The 25,168-nt window shown below is 53.1% G+C and overlaps 2 protein-coding genes and 1 long non-coding RNA gene across 3 annotated transcripts in view; 2 read left to right on the top strand and 1 right to left on the bottom strand.

The window, feature by feature from the left end:
• Positions 1–1,693: 1,693 nt before the first annotated feature.
• Positions 1,694–9,058, top strand: Slc22a12 (solute carrier family 22 member 12). The gene is made up of 10 exons (XM_028771253.1): positions 1,694–2,396; positions 3,969–4,072; positions 4,399–4,553; positions 4,631–4,799; positions 6,355–6,478; positions 6,622–6,737; positions 7,330–7,544; positions 7,952–8,060; positions 8,195–8,398; positions 8,966–9,058. Exons 1-10 carry the CDS (start codon positions 1,995–1,997, stop codon positions 9,027–9,029), a joined length of 1,662 nt encoding a protein of 553 aa, XP_028627086.1. The 5' UTR covers positions 1,694–1,994; the 3' UTR covers positions 9,030–9,058.
• Positions 9,059–12,249: 3,191 nt separating this feature from the next.
• The window catches only part of Nrxn2 (neurexin 2), a 99,082-nt gene continuing 86,163 nt past the window's right edge, over positions 12,250–25,168 (bottom strand). The window contains 1 exon segment of the mRNA XM_028770976.1: positions 12,250–13,923. Within this exon segment, the coding sequence (XP_028626809.1) occupies positions 13,037–13,923 (887 nt within the window). The 3' untranslated portion in view covers positions 12,250–13,036.
• On the top strand, positions 12,840–14,499 carry LOC114624163. Its single transcript, XR_003711898.1, has 3 exons — positions 12,840–13,042; positions 13,176–13,336; positions 13,928–14,499. It is a non-coding gene; the product is annotated as an uncharacterized LOC114624163 (long non-coding RNA).

The following is a 25,168-nucleotide window of genomic DNA, read 5'->3' on the forward strand; positions in this document are numbered from 1 at the left end:
TGAACTGCTGCTGCTGATTTGTGTTTGGTGCTTGCTGAGAGGACTGAACTCCCATTGCTGATTTGTGTTTGGTGTTTTGATAGTGGACTGTACTGCTGCTATCCTGACAACAAAGACTGGGATCTCCCCCAAAAACCTACTTCTAAACAAGTCCACAACCCCCCATTCCCTGTTACCCACTCTTTTCCTCTACCTCTGGTAGGTGGGTGTGAAGGGAGGTTGAAGTGTTAAAGAATGCTAATTAAAGTAGGTTTTGAAAAATCCAAGCCTGCACTCCGTGGCTGACACATGAAACCAGCACCTTCCAGTGACAGCTCCAGGGACACACACAGGATGGGGCTACATTGCCAGACTCCCCTTGGAGGACAGACAGCCACCCATCAATAGCAACCACCTGGGACATTACACAGTTAAGAAAGAAGCTTCTGGATTGGAGAGATGGCTCAGAAGTTGAGCATGTCCTGCTGCCCTTCCAGAGAACGAGTGTTCAGTTCACAGCACCCACATCCTGCAGCTCATAACTGCCATCTCCAGGGCATCACATGCCCCTCTTCTGGCCTCTGTGGACACTGCACTCACATGCACAAGACACACACACACACACACACACACACACCAAATATTTTTATTTTAAAAGAACGTCTGTGTCAGAAATGGCACAGACACCTCCATCCCATCATCAGCCACCTGATCACAGTTTTTCCTCCTCCAATCTCAAAACTACCTTGAACCAAAACCAGTCGGTGTGCTGGTGCCCACAGACTTCTCTCGGCCTCTCTGCCAGCCCTCACCACACACAGTTCCTGTTCACATGGTCTCTCCCATGGCTTCCTGGGGGACACTTTCTCCTTTGTTGGGCTTTTCTCCCCCCAGGAGTCAGAGAATCTTTCAAATGGAAGTCTAACAGGGCTGGAGAGATGCCTCCTGGTTAAGCATTTGCTGTTCTTCTAGAAGACCAGGGCCCTGGTGTTTAAGGCAGGATTTAGTGTGAGGTTTTGGAGTGTGGCAATAGGTGGAGGAGACAGAGCAGGAGGAGACAGGTCAGAGAGGGGACAGAGCAGAGCAGAGGCAAAGGGAGATGTCCTCAGAATGAGTCGGCTTAGAGACATGTAAGACTAGCAGCTGAGTTGCCAGGGTGTGAACTGTGACTCCGTTCCAGACAGAGGGCCATGTAATTACAGGCCAAAGAGATGGATCCTGGGGAAGAGACAGAGGTCTCAATACTTTAGGATGTTTGTCTTGAATGTACAGTAGTATGTGCTAATGTCAAAAAGGCTTAGTGAGGCTCAGGACAGGGAATCAATAAGGAAGGGCAGGAGCAGTGGCAGCTTCAAGAGGCTAGTGAGGCCCAGAGACTGGGTGTCATGGGACACAGAATCTCAAGCATAGGATGCCACCACTCAAGCTAGGATCATGCCCGCTCTGAGGCTGGGAGGACCCCCACTCATAGCACAGACATGATGTCCCCTGGAAGGCAGGCAGGAGCACTGAGAGGTGGCAGCCCCAACACCCTTAGTGGCAGACCCAGTGCCCAGATCTTGCTGCACCCTAACAGAGACCAGGGCCGTGAAGATGGGGCTGGGGGAAGAAACTGCCGCTCTCATCTGCAGTGGTGTTGCCCTGGTTAAACTTTGAAGAAATGATTACTAAACCCTCTTCTATTAAATGGCTCCTAGTCACACTTTAATTTTAGCCAGAGTGACTTCTCTCTCCACTCTCCTTGCTTCCCAAATTTGGTTTTTCCTGGGAGTCAGAGTCTGCTGTGTCTCTGAGAGGTCCACATGGCCTCCAGATTACTAGAGAGGGTTCCAGGTCTCAGGGTGACACACAAGAGCCTGGGCTGGCTGTGACTCGGCGACACGGCTGTGTGACATGCATATGAAGACGCTGGTGTGGGGAGAGCCACGGGAGAAGCAGGCTCATCACACGGACCCTGTGGTCCTGGGCCAGCCTCTGTGAAGCGGAAGCTGTGTGGTGGCACCCAAGAGAGATCCATGGCATTTCCTGAACTCCTGGACCGGGTGGGGAGCCTGGGCAGGTTCCAGCTCTTCCAGATGATAGCTCTGGTGACCCCCATTTTGTGGGTCACCACTCAGAACATGCTGGAGAACTTCTCAGCCGCAGTACCCCACCACCGCTGTTGGGTGCCTCTTCTGGACAACAGCACCTCCCAGGCGAGTATCCCTGGGGACTTTGGACCCGATGTTCTTCTGACTGTCTCCATCCCACCTGGTCCTGATCAGCAACCCCACCAATGCCTCCGCTTCCGACGACCTCAATGGCAGCTTATAGAATCCAACGCCACAGCCACCAACTGGAGTGACGCTGACACTGAGCCATGTGAAGATGGCTGGGTTTACGACCACAGTACCTTCAGTTCCACAATCGTGACCACGGTAACAGCACTTGGGAGGCCAAAGTCATGGTTGGCTGGACTTAAATGTTCCAGTCTCAAACAGGATGCACCTCCCCAGGCCTCCACACTCGGGAGCAACCATGTAGGCTTACAAGGGACTGGGCAATGGGGGTCATCTGCAAAGTCATATTTAGTGGTTCATGCCTGTGACCCCAGCACTGAAGAGACAGGAGGATTATCGTTGAGTCTGAGGCCAATCTGGGCCACACAGTGAGACATGTCTACACAGACTAGCCTGGGGTGACACTCCTGTTTCTGCATCACCCAGTGGTTTCACCCACATCTGAACCTCAGCCATGACTCCAGGCCACCCAGACACAGGAACCTGTTGTCTGTCTCTGGGCTGAGCACAGAGGACCTGAACAAACACTGGCCTCTTAGAAGAGATGTGTGGGCAGGCTGGGGAGATAAATCTGCAAACTGCCTGCCATGTTTAAGCATGAAGACCTGAGTTCTCCAGCACTCAGGGAAAAGCCAGGCCCAGTGGTGGTGTGACTGTAATGTTAGCTCTGGAGAGGCGGAAACAAGGGGGCCCCTGGGGCTCACTAGCTAACTAGCCAGCCTAGCCAGTGAGCCCCAGGGTCATCGAGGGACCTTTTCACAAAAACAGTATAGGCAGCTCTGGAGATTGAACTCTGACCTTCACAAGTACTACACTATGCAAAGGCGCACACACACATACACAGTACACACACATACATAGTACACACACATACACAGTACACACACAGTACACACACACACAGTACACACACATACACAGTACACACACATACACAGTACACACACAGTACGCACACACACAGTACACACAGTACACACACACATAGTACACATACACACACAGTATACACACACAGTACACACACACACAGTACACACACACACAGTACACATACACACACAGTACACACACACACAGCACACAGTACACATACACACACAGTACACACACACACAGTACACACACACACACAGTACACATACACACACAGTACACACACACACAGTACACACACACACACAGTACACACACACATACAGTACACATACACACACACACACACACACACACACGAAGATGAGGAGCCAAGTGTATGTTTAATCCCAGGACTCTGAAGGCAGAGGCAGGAGGGTCTCTGAGTTTGAGGCCAGTCCGGTCTACAGAGTGATTTCTAAGACAGCCAGGCAGGGCTACACAGAGAAACCCTGTCTTAAGATGAAAAACCAAAAGAGAGTTGGGGGAGGGGAAGCCAGATAACCCAAGCCAGTGGAGAAGGACAGCAGCCCCAGCAAGCAGGAAGGACTCTGAGTGAGGAGCAAGAGGAAGCAGGCCTCCAGGGAAGGGGGGCTTCTCAGCTAAGGGCCAAGGCTCAAGAGAGAGCAGATAAAGCTAGAGAGTACAGGGGTGACAGGATCCTCCTTAAGAAACCAAGCTACTAAGCCTGGGGGTGCCCTCATGGTCCCACATGCCCAGCTCCATTCTAGCTCCTCTGCCCCTTCTGCTCAGACTGCCCCTCCTGATCTCAGCTCTGCCACTCTTCCCCTCCAGTGGGACCTGGTATGTGATTCCCACGCCCTGAGACCCATGGCCCAGTCCATCTTTATGGCCGGAATCTTGGTAGGATCCGCAGTGTGCGGCCATGCCTCAGATAGGTGAGTATACACACCTGGGCCAGGCCAGCTCTACTGAATGAACCCACATCCTTTCCAGAAGTTCACCAACTTTCTCCAGGGTTGGGGGAGGCACTGTTTCTCTCTGACTGTTCATTCCTAAAATCCTCTCTGCCACACACCCAATATTTTAGCTGCTGATTGGTACCTCTGCTGAGGGGAATTCATTCGCTAACCCTCCTCATGTTCATGACCCTCCCATGGGTCATGTGACTTTCTACCTTCCTCAGGGGGCAGTGACAGGAGCGCCCATGGTGGTCCAGATCTGTGTTGCTGGCCAATGGCATGCCTCCCCATGTGTACCGCAGGTTTGGGCGCAGAAGGGTGCTGACCTGGAGCTATCTTCTGGTGTCTGTGTCTGGCATAATATCCGCCCTCATGCCCACCTTCCTCCTCTACTGTCTGTTCCGTTTCCTGTCGGCCTCTGCATTGGCAGGTGTCATGATGAACTCGGCCAGTCTCTGTATGTCCCCTGATTGGCGCTGGGTTGGGAAGGCTGTATGCAGGACCCAGGATTGACCCCGTGCTTGCTCCTTGCAGTGATGGAGTGGACATCAGCCCAGGGTAGCCCTTTGATGATGACCGTGAACTCTGTGGGCTTCAGCTTCGGGCAGGTCCTGACAGGCTCTGTGGCCTACGGCGTGCGCAGCTGGAGGATGCTACAGATGGCTGTCTCTGCCCCCTTCTTCCTCTTCTTTGTTTATTCATGGTGGGTCTACAGCCTCCCTCCTTGAAAGAGGTTCTGCCCACTCTCGGGGATTAAGATGGGAAACTCCTTTTCCTGTAGACAGGGGGTTTAGGAGTTCTGGGGACCAGGACCTTTGAGATGTTCACCATTGCTGCCCAAAGTCCAGGTGCCCCCTGTTCCAACTCACCTGCAAAAGCCAGGTGCCATCTCTCCATGGCCCAGCAGCAAACCTGGGGTCACAGTGCATGCTCTCTCCCTCAGGGAGGGGTCTAGCTCCAGCCCCTTTGACCTGCTGCAGACCCTAGACCTCTAATTCACCTTGTCTCATCCCACCCCTGCCCAACCCTCCCCATCCCCATCCTCACCTCGATGGGATCCAGCCTCAGGTCTCCAACTACCTGCCTGATTTCTCCTACCCCTGACTCCTTTCACCTACTTTCCAGGATGCCTTTCCCAAGTCCAACAGGCCACTGGGAATCACGATGCTTATCTGTATTCTCATCCCCTACCCCACTGGCTTTCAAATCAGAGATGCTCTGGGTCCCAGGGAGATGAACATGTGGCTCCTCCCACTTGCTGTTAAAAGGGGACCGCATGTTCTTCTGGGTAGGGAGGAACTTTTGTAATCATAGGCCTAGATACAGTGTGTGATGATCACTACCAAAGGCTCAGAGGACTGAGCAGTTTAGTGCAGCAAGTGAGTGTGTGTGTGTGTGTGTGTGTGTGTGAGAGAGAGAGAGAGACAGAGACAGAGACAGAGAGAGAGAGAGACAGAGAGACGGAGAGAGGGAGAGAGAGAGAGAGAGAGAGAGAGGGAGAGAGAGAGAGAGAGAGAGAGAGAGAGACAGAGAAAGAGACAGACACAGAGAGACAGAGACAGACACAGAGAGACAGAGAAAGACACAGAGAGACAGAGAGGTTTGTCTCTGAGACAGGGAGAAGCAAGTTGGTATGAAGCAACTGTATCCTGACACAGAACCAGGGGAACAGTCAGGCACAATGGGGTCAAAGGGCCAAGGATCAGTGGCCGTCAGGGGTGCAGACAGAAGGAGCTTGGTGATGCTACAGACACTGGTCCTAGCCTGAGACAGGGCAGGGTTGGAAGATAACACAACTGTGGGGCAGGGCAGGAGGGAACATCCATGGTATGGAAAGACACCATGATGGTGAGACACCCCGGCAGCCATTGTTGTCCTTACTGCACCCAGGCCTGGCTCATGGGTGAGGCTGAGGAAAGGCCATGGGACAAGAAGGTGGAGAGGGACAACAGAGTCACTCCCTATCCTGCAGCCTGCTCAGGGAACTAGAGAACACTGGGCTCCCCAAACTCAGAGAGGAAGGAGACAGGAGGATGCCCTGCTGGTACAGGTGGTAATCCAGGTAGCCTGGCTACATATGCCACTGTGGTCCCATTGTCCTTTATGGCCTCCACTGACTTCAGCAGCCTGAGACTGGAGGTTCCAGTGCCCCCTGAAAGCACCCCCTTAGGCAAAAGACACAGAAGAACAAGGAGGGTGACACAGGCCAGGCAATGGGGACTGCAATCAGCGACCCTTTCCACATCCCTCCACTTCAGGTGGCTGCCAGAATCGGCACGCTGGCTGATCACAGTGGGCAAGCTGGACCAGGGCCTTCGGGAACTACAGAGGGTAGCTGCTGTCAACAGGAGGAAGGCAGAGGGAGACACATTGACCATGGAGGTAAGCCAGGGCTAGGCCTTCCTTCGACCCTATCCCCTTAGATACTCTTCCTGGCTTTGTACAGGAGCTCCCTCAGAGGTCAAGTAAAGTCTCCTAGGGGTGGGCCTGTGGGTACCTGGTGCTAACAGCCCCTACTCCCACAGGTCTTGCAGTCAGCCATGCAGGAGGAACCAAGCGGGGACCAAGCTGGTGCCAGTCTGAGCACTCTACTCCACACGCCTGGGCTGCGCCTCCGAACCTTCGTCTCCATGCTGTGCTGGTAGATGCCCTTCTACCTGAGGCTACCAGCCGCAGGGAAGCCCAAAGCCAAGACAGCTGCCCAGCAGCCAAGGATGGGGCCTCTAGCTAGGGATGTCTCTAGCATGACCTTTAGCTCAGGTCCTTCTGTTAGGCTCTGGGAAGAGACAAGCCAGGCCAGGTGGGCTGGTGAACAAGGATTTCAGGCCCAAGTGCCTAAAAAGGATTGAATAAGAATCAGAACAACAATGCTGGAAAAGCTGGAGAGGTGAATCAGACACAAAGTCCAGCCAGCAGGCTGCTCCATCTTGATTAGAGGTAGTAGACATAGGCAGGCTATTGCCCAAGCTTGAAGCTTAGGCCGCCAAATGAAGATCAAGTTCATGAGGACTCTGTAGGGAGGGTCTATTCAGTGGGTGCTAGAACCAATGGACTAGCATCCCAAACGGCGTGTCTAGGCAGAGAGGAGGAGGGAGAAACACCCAGTCTCCCATAGGCTGGCCCTCAGAGGCCACCAGCTTCTCTCTCCCAGTGCCTAAGGTGAGCCTGGACAGGGCCAACAGGAAAGACAGAGAGCAGCCAACCCAGGCTAACCCAGCCACCCTCACTCCTAGGTTTGCCTTTGGCTTCACCTTCTTCGGCCTGGCCCTTGACCTGCAAGCCCTAGGAAGCAATATCTTCCTGCTCCAGGCACTCATCGGGATTGTGGACCTCCCGGTGAAGACAGGCAGCCTGCTGCTGCTCAACCGCTTGGGCCGGCGCCTCTGCCAGACCAGCTCCCTGGTGCTGCCAGGACTCTGCATCCTGGCCAACATACTGGTGCCCCATGGTGAGCTGTAGCCTGGCTGTGGGTGAGCAGGAAGAGGCAAAAATGTGGTGTGCTAGCTGAGGCTGTCCCTGGGGGTTGGGGTGGAACCAGAATAGAGAGTGAGGGATGTGGCAGAGAGAAGGTAGAAGACAGAGCCGTGAGGGGTGCCAGGATTTTAGTGGAGATCAGCAAAGCTGTAATAGTAACACAGAACTCACTAATAAATGAGGTGAGAGAGAAAGGGGACAGGGGACTCCCCAGACCTGGCTCTGAGGCCTGGGAGTGCATAGACTGGGGCCAAAAATTACTTACATAGGACACAGTATGGGCACTGGAGGAATGACTCACAGACGTTTGACAGCCTATAGGACAGGGAGCAGCCCAGGGAGAACAGGACCCTACTCTGCTGATGCCATTACTGTTCACAGAGATGGCAGTCCTTCGCTCATCCCTGGCTGTGCTGGGGCTGGGGATCCTGGGGGCTGCCTTCACCTGTGTCACCATCTTCAGCAATGAACTCTTCCCCACTGTGATCAGGTGAGGTTGTCACGGGCTGCCCCCAGGTCCCCATGGGTCTCCACCCTTCGTGATTCGTTGGGCCTCCCTCGATCTAGTGAGGCCAAGATTGTAGATAGGCAGAGTGTGACTCATAGGCAAACATGTTTCCACAGGATGACTGCAGTGGGCCTGGGCCAGGTGGCAGCCCGAGGGGGAGCCATGCTAGGGCCTTTGGTGCGGCTGCTGGATGTCTATGGGTCCTGGCTGCCCCTGCTGGTATACGGAGTGGTGCCAGTGATAAGTGGCCTAGCTGCACTGCTGCTGCCTGAGACCAAGAACTTGCCACTACCTGACACCATCCAAGACATCCAGAAACAGTGAGTGGAGCAGTCTGTGGACCATCTCCTCCCTCCCTCCCTCCCTCCCTCCCTCCCAGCTCTCCTCCCTCCATAGAAACCCAAAACAGGTTTGCCTGGGAACTCATCCTTCTCACTGAACAAAGGAAAAAGTAGAAGCCAAGAGAAGGCTAGGATGGCCCAGAGTTACACAGCACAGTGGGAGAGCAGAGACCAGGGCTAACAGGTGGACTTTAACTCTCTGCCCTCCATCCCACCATGTGGAGGAAAAAATGGCCCAGCCACTCCCAGGCCCACCTCGAAAGAGAGAGAGAGGTGGAGGGAGAGAGTACACGTGAGCGAGCTGGTGTTTGTCAGGGGGAGGTTCTGGGGGATGATGGGTGTTTCTGGGGGCTTCACAGGTGGCAGACTCTGCCACTAAAGCCATTGGGTAGTTGACATGATTGAACACCCCACCCCACCCTGATGTGCTCAGGAAGTTCAGACCTGAGCCCCAGGCAGGGTGCTTGGTCCTGAGCATGGACATGGGTCAAGAGTTAGGGGTCATTCTGCTCCTTAGAGCCACACTTCTCGGTCTTTCCTGAACAGGTCAGTGAAGAAAGTGACACATGACATGCCAGACAGCTCCATCCTGATGTCTACTCGGCTGTAGAAGGACCATGACCACAACACTGAGAGGAGAGAAGGGGGAGGGAGGGCTGGCGATGGCGGGTAAAGGTGCCTCCCTCCAGGTCTAACTGGAACCCACAAGACAGTAGGAAAGAACCGACTCTGCGAAGTTGTCCTCTGACCTCTGCATGGACACATGCCCCTCCCCCACTCCCACGATACACACAAATAAATAATTTTTAAAAGAATGAAAAGGAGGAAGAAGGGAGGAGAAGGAAGAAAGACAGAGGAAGAGAGGGGGACAAAGAGGGAATGAGGGAGGAGGAAGAGATAGCTTCTTCTAGCCCCTGCAGACAACCTTGGGAAGCAAAGAGCTCCATCTCCAGGGATCCCTTTAGAGGGCTGGCTGCCTTTCTGGGTCTCTCTCTAACACAGTCTGAAGGATGGAAGGCTGCCCTGACACCACTATTACCTTGACTCCCCCAAGCAGCTGCACACCAGAGAGAGGCCTAGACTAGGGGCACCTTCTCACTGCCCGCTACCCAACCTGCTGCAGGACTTGGAACTGAGTGCCCTCCTCTTTACCTCAGCACAGGCAAAGAAGTGTCTCGGGGTCACTGAGGGCCTCAGTCAGCTGGCCTGGTCTCTCTCCATCCTCTCTTCATTCCACATACCTGTCCACAACAGCCTAGGTCACCTTCCCACCTGACACCCTCCTAGGCCCTCCAGAACCAGCCCAGGGGCTTTGTTCCAGGGTTCAGGGACAGCCCATGACTCTGGTGCCACTGTGAGTCATGTTTAGGGCCACACACCTGCCACTCCTCCCCCTCTGTCAGGTAAGTTCCCTAAGGGTTACCTGTCCCTTGCTCCACATCCTCACTCACACATGGGGCCTGCTGGAGGAAATGGACTACAGGGATTGGCTAAAGATAAAAACCAAATGAATGACAGCCCCTCATGAGCTCCTGACGATCTAAGAGTCTGCAGGGTAGGAGAAAGGACTGGGGGCTCCCCACCAGATAGACTACTGAGGCCCATAACACACAGAGTGCTCCTAACACCCAGCTAGGAGGAGGCAGGATCAGAATGCAAGTATCTGCCTGTAGGTCTGCTGAGCTCTGCTCGGGCCTCTGTGCCATCTAGGCAGATAGAAATGCATGCAGCATGACCTCTGTCCCTCTCGGAATCAGCCAAGATTCTTTAGGATCCTTGGGGATGCTCATAGGAAAGACCATGAGTGTTCGGAGACAGTGTGCTGCCCAGAGGGTCAGGAGATAGCACACCAGCTGCACTGCCTGGGCCATACTTAGATGGTCTCTGTAGCTGTGTGGCTGCTCCCAGGCACCTCAGAGGAAGGCTGCAACAACAACAACACACACACACACACACACACACACACACACACTTCCTAGTGACACTCCCCCAGACTGCCTGATGCCTCAGGACAAACTGGTTCTGTTCCTCTAGGCCCAACTGCACTTCTTGGGGCTACAGGCTTCCTAGAAACTTCCAGGACGCAGAGCTCAGTGGAGAGGTGGATTCTCCTCTATTCTAGATCAGAGTTGTTCCTCCATCTGTATTCAGAATGGCCACCCCTGGCCTATACAGGTGACTGAGAATTTTCAGGATGAAGAGTTCTGTCATTGGGGAGTGGCAGCATCACTGTCTAGAGTCACTGGACAACACTCTAGGCTCCAGCTCATACCCATTTAGACACACCCTCTTTTTAATGCCTACTTTGGTGGTTTCTAACCTCAAAGCTGCTGAGATACTCCCACAGTGGAGGAGTCAAGAGAACCTTTTGGAAAGGTAAACTGAGTCAATAGCCACATCTAGAACTCTTTCTTTAGAAAATAAAGCCCTTGGGTGGCAGGTCTTCTGATGCAGAGAGGGAGACACAGTCACATGGCAACCAGGGTGATGAAGCCATCCTTTCAACTCCTAGAGTACATCCTGCCTCAGTCAGGGTCACCTAACAACTGCTGATGTGAGAGTAAAGGCATTCCTTCCAGGCTTGTCCCCACAGAACTCCTGCTGTGTTTTCTGTGACCAACGAAGCAGGTGGGAACAGGGGGTGGAGCCTGGGCTTTGAGAAGAGAACAAGAACACAGGTCTCAGGAGGGAGGCCATGACTAGCTGGGGACAGCACACCCGGGCAGTGCTGCCCCATGTCAAAGTTTCTTCCCCCCACTCCCACAGAAGAGTCAGTGTGATCCCTCCGGCTCCTAGACCAAAGCTGAGGGATGGCAAGCAGGGTTAAAAGCCAGTAGGTTCAGATGGCCAAAGAGAGGCCACACTCACAGAGAGCCACTCCTGCAGTCAGCACTCCAGGCTGGTGGCGTGCTACATAGCTGGGAAGCAGAGTGAAGAGGTGCAGGCAAAGTCACAGGACAGAGGAACAAGTCCTCAGAGGGGCTCGGTCACTGCTACACTTGAGGCCCTGAACTAGCCACCCTGGCCACTAGGAGAGACTACGTCCCTCCAAATATTGGGCAAGATGTCAGCTATCTGGTGGAACATGAGTGGAAGGTGCACAGCCTCAGAAAAGAGGGACGTGATGCCATGGGACCCCAGCCAGATGCCAATCCCCTCCCTCCCACACAAGCCACAGTTGTTTCCCACCCTCAGCCCCACCCAGCAGACACTTGCAAATGAGATATACAACAGTTGTCCAAGAGCCCAATGTTGTATTCAACTCAATAGTCTGGGGGTCTGGCTCAGGAAAACGGCTCAGTGATGGTGCAGTGGGCAGAGCCACTTATCATCAAGATGAAAACTTGTATCTCATCCTCAGGACCCACGTAGCGGAAACCGAGAACAGTAAGAAGTCCTCTATTAGCATACACATCTCCACACACTAAAATTAGAGGGAACTTAGCAACTGTCAGGTGCACCCACTGAGACCCTGAACACAGGCTAGGTCCCTGACCTAAGAGCACCCACCAGGAACAAACTACACAGGACTGTTGGAATTTGGAAAGTTTTTGTTTTGTTTTTCCCACACATTTCCGGGTTTGGGGTGTTTTCCAAGACTCAGACACATTTGTTAACAAAGAGAAAAAAAAAACTGGGGAGCAGGGAGCCCATGGGCGGAGAAGTGACCCCAGCCATCCGCAGACACAGTCTCACTCCCTCCATCCTCTGCACCTGCAGCTAGCTGGTGCCACAGACGCAGCTCTGGTACCTCGATTATTTGTTTTTAATATATATCTGCATTTGCCTTTCCCCTCCCCCCGCCCCCCACCCCCGCTCCTCCAGCGACTTCCCAGCAATGCACGTTGCCCGGCAGCAGCGACACACACAACAGGCCTTGGCCTGGTCCAAGTCCAATCCCTGGGCAGCCCCAGGCAGGAGTTTCTCCTCATGAGGGGACTTGGGGCACTAGGGGAATGAACCCTACTGCCCGGCCCCAGCCACCCAAGCTGGGCCGCTCTGGGTTCACCCGCCCACCCTTCTTCTCCCGGCGACTCTGTAAACCCAAAGGAAGGGAAGCAGAGAAAACAGAATTTAAAAGAAAAGAAGAAAAAGAAAAGAAGAAAAGAGAAAAGAAAGGAAGGAAAAGGAAAAGAAAAGAAAGGGGGTGGGGTGGAGGAGAGTAGGGACAAGAGACACAGCAAGCCTGAACCGGGACAGGAGGGCTGCGAAGAAGGAAGGCAGGAGGAAGAAGAAAATCGAGGGAAATAAACAAACGGCGCAGTGGACACTTTACAAAACCCCAGCCTTCCTTCCCGCCCAGCCCCACCAAAATAAAACTACCCCCCTTAAAAAAATAAATCAACCCAGGGCTGTGAGCACGTGCCCTGCGTGACAGGCGCAGAGCGGAGGACAGCCAGCCCCAGGGCTGACAGTGCGGCGCCGTGGGCAGCGGGAGGGACGGGGATGAGCACGTAGTAGTTATATTCCTTTTCTTTTTTGCGTTTCCTCTTCGTGGGAGAAGCCTGAGGCAGCCGGGGAAAGGGTCCCCAGATCCCCCTGAAGGGAGAGGGCCGCACCCTCCTCCCTCCCGGGAGGAGCAGCTGGCAGTGGGGGCGCGGTGCCTGGCCTGGGTGCTCAGACGTAATACTCTTTGTCTTTGTTCTTCTTGGCCTTGCTTGGCGTCTTGGGGGCAGCGGGGGCCTTCTCCTTCACCACCGCCCCATTGCTCTGGGCCGAGTTACTGATGTAATTCCGGCTCTGGTCCACCTGGTAGGAGCCCTCGTCGCGGTTGCGGTACTTGTACATGGCGTAGAGGAGGATGAGGATGCAGAGCGCCGCCGCCGCCACGATGCCCACCACCATGCCCGTGGTGCTGCTGGATTCGCGGATCACCTCCACCGCGCCCGGCGGGCCGCGCTCCCCCGGACCCGTGGGGTTGGCTGTGGGCAGACGGGGGAAACCGGGGGCTGAGGTCACGCCGGGGCGCAGGGGAGGCGGCCGCCGCGGCTCGAAGGCCGTGGGGACCCCAGGCCCCAGGGGTGGGTTCTCCAGCAGCGGCTGCAGAGGGTCTCGGTGGTTCATTTTGCCCGCGGGCAGGTTGGGGGCTGGGGCGGAGGGCGCAAATAGCACCCCGGGGGCGCCCGTGGCCCCATCTGTCCTGAGGTTGGGTCGGGGCGCGGGCTTGCGGGGTGACAGGAGGGTGGTGCGGTCCGTGACCAAGGGGAAGGTGGTGTAAAAGTCCTCGTCGTCCGTGGGGGGGAGGCTGGAGTCAAAGACCTCCCCAGAGGCGAAGCCCGAGGCTTCCACGGGCTCCTCGCAGTCGCTGTCGTCGCGCTCGGCCTGACACGGGCCCCCCGAGGACGGGCGGCGCGCGGCGGGCGGAGGCAGGGTGTCTTGGGTGGCACCCACGCCCGTGAGAAAGGGGTAGAAGGTGGGGGGCGGGGGCACGAAGGGGGACCGGGTGGCCACGGGAGGGGGGTCTAAGGAGTCCTCCGTGATAATGGGCAATATTAACTCTCCTCCTAGAAAAAGAAAGAGAAGAGAGAAGAGAGGGCGTCAGCGAGGGCCGGGGCGCGGGCGGCCGGCACAGAGAGAGAAACAACAGCCTCACACCCAAATCGGTTCAATTGGCTTTGGCGGAGACTACGCGGGCCGGGCCCGCCCGCCAGCCGGCCAGCGCCTGCGCTTTAAGCGGGCTGCGGCTCGGATGCCCTGGGCACCCCACGCGCGGGCTCTGTGACTCTGGGTTTTGGTCTTTTTGTTTCGTCTTAAGAAACCAAACGGAACAGAAAGGAAAGGAAATTGAAAAGAAACGGAATTTTTTTCTACTGGTTTAAAGCTTTAAAAACATACAACAGCAGCATTTAAACAAACCTAACAACAATATCTTTTAGGGTTTTTTTTATATATATATCTTTTTTGCTTTTTTTTTTTGCTTTTGTTTTTAAAAAAGAAGATAGCATACCACGGAATTCAGGCAACTTACATCAACAAATAGGCCGTGTGATTTTAGCATGAAGAAAAGAATTACAAACAGAGCTGTGTAAGCGGGTTCTCCCGAAAAAAATAAAAAAATAAAAAAAAAACAATTTTCCGCACAACGCTCTCTGTCTATCTGTTCGGCATCTCCCTCCCTGATTGACTCCCTGGACAGCCTGCTTCCTCCAGAAAGCTCGCTCTCCTCCCTCTCTCGAGCCCTCTTCCCCCTCATGAGACACGAGGCTGACATTTGCACAGTGCGTGCGGGTTGGGTCTGGGGAGGTGGTACCATTCAGTGACATCGTGGGAACAGGAAGGGTCAGTGAAGAGGCCACGGAAAGGAGAGAAGATGGCATGCCTATGTGGGTATGAACTCTCGGGGACGGGGCTGGCCATGGAAAGGACCCTGGGGCTAATTCCAGTGGTCCATCAGAGGAACCTGTCAACGGGAATGCTTGTGTGGAACAGTGGGCAGGGAAGGTCAGACACACTGGAGCTGGGCTTTGTCTCTTAGGATTCTGGGAAGTGGTGAAAAGCTCAGAAGATGCATGGGGGTGGGGAGGATTGGGAATGAGTGCGGGAGGACGGAGAGTGAGGGCGGAGGTCACGTGATTACTGAGCTAAACCTCTCTCTACTTTCTTCACCCTCCACCTCTGACCCCCACTGACTTCCCCCCACCCCCTCCCCAGAACCCCCATGGACCGCCAGAACCTGGCCAGGTTATGACTGTCTCTGGCCCTCTTATTATTGTTAAAACAATAATAAAACAACGGAAAGAAGGAGAAAGCAAAAAAAGAAAAGAAAATACATACACAGCCATCTGGGAGGGACGCGCTAGCTAAAATAGGGCCCAGGATAACTAATTGGGAAGGCCTGTGGTAAGGGAGTGAGTATTGTCTTCTCTTTTAGTCTGATAATTCGAATATCTTGGGCAGAAACTGCAATTCCTATGAGCTCCCTGTGGGCGGGAACTATAGGTTCCATTAGCGCTTCAGGGGGTGCGAACTACAACTCCCATCTGTCTCTGGGTCAACAACTACAACTCCCATCAGCCTCCTGGGCCTCTTCACTATCCAAAGCGCAGCAAGCCTCTGACCTCTAGAGTAGATAGAAGCGGAGTAAGCAAGCTCTAGGTTGGAAGGAGGGCTCAAACTCTGGCTTTGGAGGTTGCCTCTGGCCCTTTCCTGTATGGCTCTACCTAGAGCTCAATCCCTACCTGAGCACTTCACTTGGTGTTTGCACCCACAGTCTTCCACCCCTCTCTCATAATCATTCCAGAGCTTTCCGCTAGCAGATCTGGCAGCCAGGCCAAGTCTCACATCCACAGCCTTCTCTGCTCTGCCTACTCCAGCCTTCAGGTTAGCTTAACTTCTCATACACCTCTATTGAACGTTTCCTCCAGCAACTCCATCCATCTCACCGAGGCCACAGCAAAGCCTTGCCACTGAATGAGAAACATTACCAAGCTCCTCAAGCGTACTTCCCATCAGGTTCCCTTACACCAGGAAGTTTAGAGTCCAAGAGTTCCTAGCCCTCTGCAGATTTAGCCATATGAAATGTTTACCCAAGAACAGAGAATGTTTTGTGCAGCCAGGATTGCCCAATTCCACTGACGGAAGCCAGAACTTCATGGATTCCAGGCTCGCTCTGGCTCTCCCAGGCTCGCTCTGGCTCTCCCAGGCTCGCTCTGGCTCTCCCGATGATAGATCCCAACCCTTAACCCCAGCTTCTAGTGAATGAGAATATTGAGGCCGAGAAAGGGCAGATCTTCCAAGTGAGGTAAATGAATGAATTGGTCGGTTCCTTCTGTGACTCCCTGATGCTAGGAAAGCCTAGACTATCAATCACCCTTGTGCCTCTAGGATGCTGGCAAGGCTGCTCACCCGAGAATCCAACCTGGAGGCTACATGTATATCAACTGAATTCCTGTGACTACAGACATGTCGTGGCCCCATTGGGCCCCAGTCCTCCTCTATAAATCTAGAATATTGTCATGCATTGTGGCACATACTTGTGATTCCAGCACTCAGGAGGTGGAGGCAGGAAGATCAGTTCAAGGTCATCTTCAACTACATAGTAAGTTCTGGCCAGCCTAGGGTATGTGAGACTGTCTCAAATAACCAAAATACATAAACTAAGGAAGTGAGCTTCTGGCCCAGTTAAGCTTGGCAATGCTTCATTCCCATCCTGGCCTGGCCTGGCTCCTACCCTCTACCAGCCCTGCCTTCACTTTTTCTATCACAGACTGAACCATGTTCCTCCCATTGCCAATGTCCTCACCCCTGCACAGGGACAAACTGCTTACAGGAAAGCTTGTGGCCCTTCCAGTAGTAACAGCGTGGGCCTCATAGCAGGACCTCCTCCCTGCATGAGTTCTGAGCTCCTCTAGTCCCTTCTGCCCATCCACCTCTTGTCTCCTGACCTTTGCCCTCTATTCAGAACAGGCTCTCTATGGATAGCTCACACATGCTCAGAACCAGCCAATACCTCATTCTCCAGGCTGACCCCAGAAGATGCCCGCTACTCCTGGTGCCTCTGACACCATCTTCCTACTCTTGGAGGCTCAAGTTTGACTCACTGCCAGGGCAGGCCCACAGGCCTGAGCCCCATCTGTCGATCTTACTAGCAGCCAGGAGCAGGCCTGGCACAGAGCTCTTCAAGGGGAAGTGAACAACAAGTCCCCTAGCAAGTCCCTCTGAAGTGGGCCAGGTACGTGGGGAAGCACAGAGCACCTTTTACAGGCTGAGTTTAGACAGCCTTGCCCCACCTTCTTGGGCAACAGGCACTGCTGAGAGCTACGCCTGGCAGTCTTTCCTCCATGTCCTCAGGCCTGCCTTCTACCCTCTAAAAGCCTGCCACCTTTTGCATCTTAGACTGAGTTACCAGTGCCCTGAGGAACTCCAGGGTCGAAGTTTTCCCTAACCCAACTTGTGATCTTCAGCCAGCTGGTCATCACTAGGGACACAGTGAAGTCTCATGAATACAGCTCATGAGAACAACCAGGGCACAGATTTTGGCTCTGTACCAACCTGCTGCCTCCAGCTGGGTGAGGGCAGATGGTGGGTTCAGACCTGGACCACACATATCCTGCCCTACCCGTGCAGCTTCTACAACACTAGTCCTTGGGACACACGGGTGTTCTAGATCACCATCCTCCAGGCCCCACAGCCCGCCCTGACTCCCTTCCAGATCTCAGCCCTTATCCCTTCACTCCTCATCCCTGGAGGCTCTCCTAGCTTGTCTCTACCCATGCTCTGCGGCCATATCTCCCATGATTCCACCAATGTGCTCTTTGCATAGAAGCATCTTTCTCTGATACTAGTTCCTCTGTGTGCCCGATACCCCCACACAAACTTCTTCCAAAGTGATAGACCGTGGAGAATCTCACATGGCTTCCCCGCACCACCCTGGCTTGGACTATGGGGCACTGGAGTCATCAATGTATGAGCTTCCCTGGGGCACTGGCCCAGGAAGGATCTAGAAAACTCTACTGGGAAGGAGTCAGCAGGGCCTGAGCAAGGGGGACGCCCCAGAGGCTTCTGGTCCTACAGCTGGTCTTCCCACTAGGCTTTTGAGTAAGGGGAACACTCAAGGTGACTCATGATGTTGGGGGGTCTGTGATCAGCTCTGTATCACTGGGAGACAAATGGGAGACTGTGGCCCCTGAAGCCATACCAGACTCTGATGAGGACCCTAGGCAGCCCCTCTCTCACATCTGGCATCTGCAGGAGTTGTGAAATACAGGTGTACACTTATCAGAGCCACAGCCCACTCACCTCTGCTCATGGAACACTTCAATGTACATTGATTGGGTCCACTGGCCAGAGAAGTCCACCTGACTGAACACTACGAGCCATTCCCAAGCAGCTCTACCGTCTCAACTCTTCCCTCTCTAGGGCATCCACACAAAGTAAGCCGGGCCCTTTGAATCTTCAAGGCGCAGGAACCTTGATTAGAACCCTATCCACGAAGCTCTGTGAAGTGGCTCGTACCTGTCAATTTCATTCCTCAGGAGGCTGAGGCAGGGGCATCACCATGAATCATGGGAGTCTGATGTTAGCGTGGGCTACAGAGTCTGACCCTGTCTTTAAAAAAAATAAGTCTACCTATAAACCCTAACTTCTATCCAGTCAGAACATGTCTACCCCACAGCAGAATCTGAAACTGAGGTTCTGAGTGACCCAGGCTAAGCCACCTGCTGGCATAGAGCCCATCCACCACTGTGGAGGGCTCTACCCAAACTGGGAGGGGCAAGAACATTAGCATTTCAGTGGGTTAGGGGAAAAGGCAGCTCATACCTGAAAACATCCCTGTAGGTCATGACTTACCAAGCCACATGCCCACAATATTGATAAAAGCAGCCCAACTCAGGGCCCAGGATACACTACTAAGCGAACAGAACACTGGCTAGATTTCATCCCTACTCACCTGCTGGAGCAGAGAAGAATGCCACTGTGGGCTGTAGCCTGAAGGATGGTATCCCTCCGCACCTGTAACACCAGCTTGGCAAGGGCGGAGGCCACAGTGGTTTCATGGTCAGAGACAGTGAGCTACTCAATAGGAGGATGTGTACACATGTTTATGAGCACACACACTCAAATGCAGACCCCCTATGAGGGTTTGTGTTTCTATACTCATAAGCATAAATTCCTAAGCACAGTAGCCTTCATGGATCTGAGATGCCTGGAAGCATATCAGGAAGTGTAAACAGATGTGTACATGTGAGTGCGTCTCTCACACCTGCTGCCCATGAGTCTGAGGCATGTACTCTGTGTCCACACTGTGTGAATGTGTCCTTCCAAATGTGCAAGCAAAATGCCTTAGCTCTGAGCACAAACCATATATTACCCTATAAAATAAAGGCATTTCTTCTGAACCTTGACATCTGGACTATATTTCCCAGCATCCCTAGCAATTGAGTATGGCTCAATTGTTGAGTGTTAGGCCCTGTCCTGTCTCTAACAGCCTCCAGTGCTCCATCCTCCACACTCTTCTCCAACAGTGACCTTGGACATGCTGTGTTAAAAATGGAGGTGCCACAGATGGAAGGAAGGTGGATTACTAGCATGCCCTCTGGGCAGCGCCCAGGAATCGTACGTCTGAGTGAGGAAGTTCTCTTGCTTTAACCACTAAGATTCAGGGCTTATTTGTTACAGAGATGAATGTTATCTTATACAGGCTTTGGCCCCTACAATGGATGTCTTAATAACAAAATGCCATAGCATTCAAGTGACAATCCAGGGAAAGGATAAAAAGTAGAAAAGATGAAGACTCACATGCCACTGTGGCAAAACATTTGGTACAAACACTGTTTGTGCCAACCTGCTGAGGCAGGGGTGCCGAGGGAAAGTGTGGGGACAGGGCCCAGGACTGCCATCTCTTACTTTCTGCTTTTAGCAACTTGTTACAACATAAACTTAAACTAAGGTTGGCTATCTTGCAGGCAGGGAGGTGTGGGAGAAAAGGTGTGATTCCTGCGGGGGTCAGAAGAGCCAGTGCTCTCAGACGCCACACAGGGGTAAAGGCTGAAAGGGCACAAGGGTCAGTGACAGAGACCTTCTTAACTGAGTGAGGATCTTTCTCTGCCCCAAGGGTCAGATTTAGGAGCCGTCTCTCCTCCTACCATTTAAGGGGCCCTCAAGACAGTCACAGCACTGTGAAGAGAGTGGGGCAGAGAAATGAGAGAAGCCATGGGAATGGAGGCCGGGGCTTAGGAGGGGACTGCGGTATGGCTGCTGTGACTAAGCCTGGAAACCAGAGGTGTGCAAAGAGGTGTGGGATGTCTGTACTCACGCACACCTAAGAACATGTCTCCCAAAACTCACTTCGAAAAGGGCCACAGAGGATAAGGACGAGACAGTCTTTCTGCCCCGCAGAGCAGTGGCCTAAAGCCTTCCCAGAGACAGAAGCCGGAGTTACTGGAGACTCTGTCCTTACCATTGCAGGAGCTAAGCCTGCCCACTTGCTGGATTTCCTCCTCCATGCTCAGGCATGTGTGTTGTGTTACCCAGCTTTCCCTACCCTCAACTCTTTTGCCGGGATGGGAGTAGACAGGTCTTGCTATAGACTCCAGGTTGACTTCGAACTTGCAATCCTGTTGCCTCTACTTCATAGGTGCTCACCACTACACCTGACCTCTTCCTTTTGTGACAAGCTTTTGTTGTAGGGGCTACCCTTACAGAAGCACTCTACTCTAGGATGTGTTGGAAGTAGTGAGATAAATTATCTTTCAGATAATAGTCTGCAGACCAGAAGCAGCAACCCTGGGTGAATCAGAGTAAGCCACCATCTACTACTTTGAAATTAACAACTTCCTGAGATGAGATGTTTGTTGTCCTTGGAGTGGCAGCAGGGAATATTTTGGGACAGAAGGTAAAGTAAAATAAATCTTTGGTGGCTTGACACCTTAGACTCACCCAAGAAAAACATTCTCTAGCTGGCCCCCATATCTGCCTGTGCCTCTGCCTAGGAAGTGATGGTGAGGTGGTGGTTCACGACCATCTCAGAAGCTCACTGTGGTCCTAAGATTTAGCTCTGGGTTTGGAATGCAGTGTGGGCTGGAGAGCCTGTCTGGGGACAGCCTGTGGAAACCTCCCACTCCTGACCCTTGCTCATTCTTCCATCTTAAGAAGTCATAAGTTAAAGATGACACAGCCACAGGATAGAAGGAGACCAGACTCTGAGTCATTACTAGGAGGCTCCCACCAATCAGAAGCATGTAAGTCAGGTTTCTGTTAAACTACAGAAGCCAAGAGTCATTATAGCAAGTAGTGTCACTCTAGAAACTCCTAGGAATCCAAACCCATGCTTCTGTGCATCTGATCAAATGTGTGTGCATATGCCTCTAAGGGTCACTTATGGGTGGGTGACACTGAGGGGATGCATGTAGGGTAAATGCAAGATGCTGGCATTCATCTGGGCACACATGAACCTGTATGCACTGAACACACCCCTAAGGACATGTGTGTATGTCTCTACAAAACCAGGTGGCCCTGAGCATGTTGATATGCCCTTGTGGGTTTAATAACTGTGTACGTACCCCTGAGAGTGAACACACAGCAGACACTATTCTGAAATGGGCCTGAATACACACATGACCTACAAGTCTAAAGATGGACACCTGCCCTTTTATGTGTCACTGCAAGGGTACCATGGAGACACAGTTACACCTGAGTCTGTGAGCATTTGTGTGGGACATTTTAGGCCTCTCTCTCTCTCTCTCTCTCTCTCTCTCTCTCTCTCTCTCTGTATTTGTGTTCATGCGCACCCCCTCTTTGGGGGTCTGAATGAGTGTGGACATACATCAACGTGTGTCTCTGTGGAGTATACACTTGTGAAACTGGGTGTGTCTGTGTACATATGCTTCGCAGGGTCTGAAGATAAATATGTGTAAGTATGAATGTACGTGCATGAGTGTGCCTCTCAGGGTTCCCGCTCAGGAGGACAGTGTAAAAGGCGTGCAAGTCCATGAGACTGAACCAATGTGGACATACGCATAGACTTCTGGGATCTGAGCACTTACACCCCACTTGGACAGCATATTCCCATGCTCCTTCTGTCTTAGTACATACTTACACCTCAGTGTGTAGAGGCCCCTCCTGTGGGGGCAAACATGTGGGCCCATGAGTACATGCCTCCACAGATGGACATGTGTGTCTTGGTGAGTATCCATGGACAGAAGTATAAGTCCTGTGCACACAGACACGAGGGACAGGTCTGTAGATATATGTATGTGTGTGCTTCCATGAGTGCTGAATTGTGTACATGCCTGAACACAAATGTGGTGTCTGTGGTTAGGAAACATGTGGCCATCTGGTAATCTGAATGTCTATGTGTACTGTGGTCTGGACACATTTGTGAGCAAGTGTTACACAGGGGGCTCAGTCACAGATGTGTGCCTCTGTGAACTGAGCACGGAAGTGTAACTGAGTCCAAGGACATGCACAAGACATGTGCCTCTGTGAGTCTTTAGCACAAATGAGCATACACACAAAGATCTGAAGGTACAGTGCATGCCCAGAGTACATGATGTACGTGAGTACAGAGTACAGAGTACAGAGGCTTTCTGGCTCTTAGCAGGTCTGTATACATCAACAGATGCGAGCATGTGGGAGTTGCTTCTGTGGGTTTAAGCATGCACTTCCACGTAGCCCTGAGCATATGTAGGAACCGGAGTGGGTTCAAGGCTCACAGCGCTGAGTGCAGGAGCCTTTGTGCAGCGGAGCATGGCGTGCACAGGTGTGAGGGCTGAGCAGGTAAGCAGCTGTAAGTCTAGGCATCTCTAGGTGTTCTGGAAGCTCTAAGTATGCACATGAGACACTCAGTGACTCTGCCACATAACATGCTTCATGGGACTGTGTACACTATACCCCCTTGTGTTTCTCTGGATTTCTTGGGAGTGTACTGTATATTGGTTTCAGGGTATCTGGGCACACATGTGACTCTTTGGGTCTAAGCATCTGTATGCCTCTGTTCATCGGAGTATAAATTGCATGCACTCTTCTAAGTTTGAGTGTGTGTGTGTGTGTGTGTGTGTGTGTGTGTTGACAGAGAGAGAAAGAGAGAGAGAGAGAATGAATGAATGAATGAATGAATGAATATGTTGAATGAATATGTGAGATTCTGGGCAGTATGTGAATCTGTATGCATAGGTGTACAAGTGTGACCCTGGTTGGAGCACATGTGTGTGCAATGGATGTGTGCCTCTGTGGATATATGTCTTTGCATTCTTCCTATGAATCTCAGGGGTGCAAAGTCCACAGTCGTCTGAGGGCTGGGCTGGAAATACAGTGTGTGGGCCAGGACAGCTGGGCATGCAGGGTGGTGTGTCACATTACCAACTGTAGGTGTTTGTCCCTTAAAGGCACTCCCACTAGGGAGAATTCTAATAATATTCTATGTGCCTGGACCTCCAGCCTCCAGGAAAACAGTGTGCTAGGTGACAGGCTCACTAAGCCAGGAGGACAGGGCCTGGAGCCTGTGAGAGGGATGGGGAGGTGAAGAGGCCAAACAGGGATGATTCCAGGGCACACACTCCCATCCACGGTGAAGATCTGCCCATGCGGAGGGTAGACAGCCTGGGGCCAGGCTCTGAGCAGCCCGTCACTAGCCAGGCTGCCTCCGCCTTTGCCAGGAGCCTGATGTTCTGCCAGAAAAGGTTTCCTTATCCTGGGACCTCAAAATGGACTCTAGTTGCAGAGGCCAGGATAACAGGGACAGGGAACATGGTCCAGGCCATGACTTCCCATGGGGCAATAGGGACAGGAGGGTTTTCAGAGCTGTGGACTGAGTGATGTAGGTGAGCCCTGGACACTCCAGGGGCCGCTCCGCCCTACCTCCAGGGCTTACGTTCAAAGCTAGGCCAGACCCCAGCCTCTGGTCTTCCTCCACTTCCACTATTTTCCCCTCACATAGTGGCTCTGTTTTACAGAAGAATGGCTCAATGCTCAGTGACCTCTGGGAGCGCCTCAGTGACTTGGGGGCGCTGACCCATCCACTTCCCGTCTACCTTACTCTCCTATTCTAACAAACCCTGCAATGTCTCCAGGTACCAGAGAGAACACTGTTGTACGTGCTCATGCTTCTAGATAAGAGTCTTGGCTGGGACCCTCAACCCTCCCAGTATGGCCCTATGACAGCCTGGTGTGTGTGTGTGTGTGTGTGTGTGTGTGTGTGTGTGTGTGTGTGACATGCCTGTGTTCCGTGCTCTGGCTCTGCAGAGTTGAGAGAGAGCAGAAATCTATCGGCACGGAGATTGTGTCCGATAGCATGTGCCCCATCCCAGAGTTCTCACAGTTTGTCCCCTGCAGCCACTTAGAGTAACCCTTGCTGGAGGCTGTGTCAGCCTGTAAGGATTCTCAGACACTGCCTGTAGCTTTGATGGATTAGGCAGTGCTGAGAGGTGCTGTGGGCAGACTCTGTCACATGCCCAGTGTCTCCCAAAGTAATAGTTGGGCTGCAGAGTAAAGAAATGGCTCCCAGCAGAGGGGCCTCCTGCTCCTGCAGAGGAGAGCATCTGTTCCCAGAGGCACAGGCCCTGAGCTGTGGACATGTGGACAGTGAGGACTTTCCTGTCTGGCAGCTGGTACCTCCCATGAATGCTCCTTGGTCCAGGACCACAGAACAATCCCACTCAGCTCCCAACTACTGGGGAGGAAAGGGTGGAGGCAAGGGGCATTAGCCCCTGGTTATAGAGACTTCCACTGCTGGTCTGTGACCAGGACACCAGGGCTCCACTGTCTAGGCTCCACCTATCTCCCCACACTCTCTCTGGGGCAGCCCACTCTCAACTTCAATGTCTCCTACGGAGCTGCTAGACCTCCAGACCCCTGACCTCAGGTCAGATTCACAGCCTTTCTCCATCCCTGCATGCACTTGCCCCAGCCTTGCTGAACCCCACAGCTCGGGTGCCACCATGGTATGGTAAGATAAGAAGCCTCTGGGAAGCCAAGCAAGAGATGTGGGCAGCCCCTCTGCTCCTATGTCACCCAGGCTGCAGCCAAGGCCTGTGATCCCCTACTGGGAGCTCCCAGCAGCCACATCCAGTCCTTTTACCAGTCCTGCTGTCAACCCCCCAGTGACCACCTCCTGCTGTTCCTGTGAGCCACTGCCAACCTGCTCAGATGAACAGCAACCACTAGGCCACCCTACTCTCATGCTCTCAGCCAGCATGCAAAGCTCACCCCCAACTTGCCCAGTTGCTCTCTGTCGCTGTAGCCTTGGCTCCAGTTGGCAACATTAAGCAGAGTCCCTGTGTTGCCACCACTCAGGAGGCCCTTTCCCATAGC

The sequence above is a fragment of the Grammomys surdaster genome, unplaced genomic scaffold (assembly GCF_004785775.1).
Source record: "Grammomys surdaster isolate TR1022 unplaced genomic scaffold, NIH_TR_1.0 205, whole genome shotgun sequence".
In the NCBI taxonomy this organism is placed as follows: domain Eukaryota; kingdom Metazoa; phylum Chordata; class Mammalia; order Rodentia; family Muridae; genus Grammomys; species Grammomys surdaster.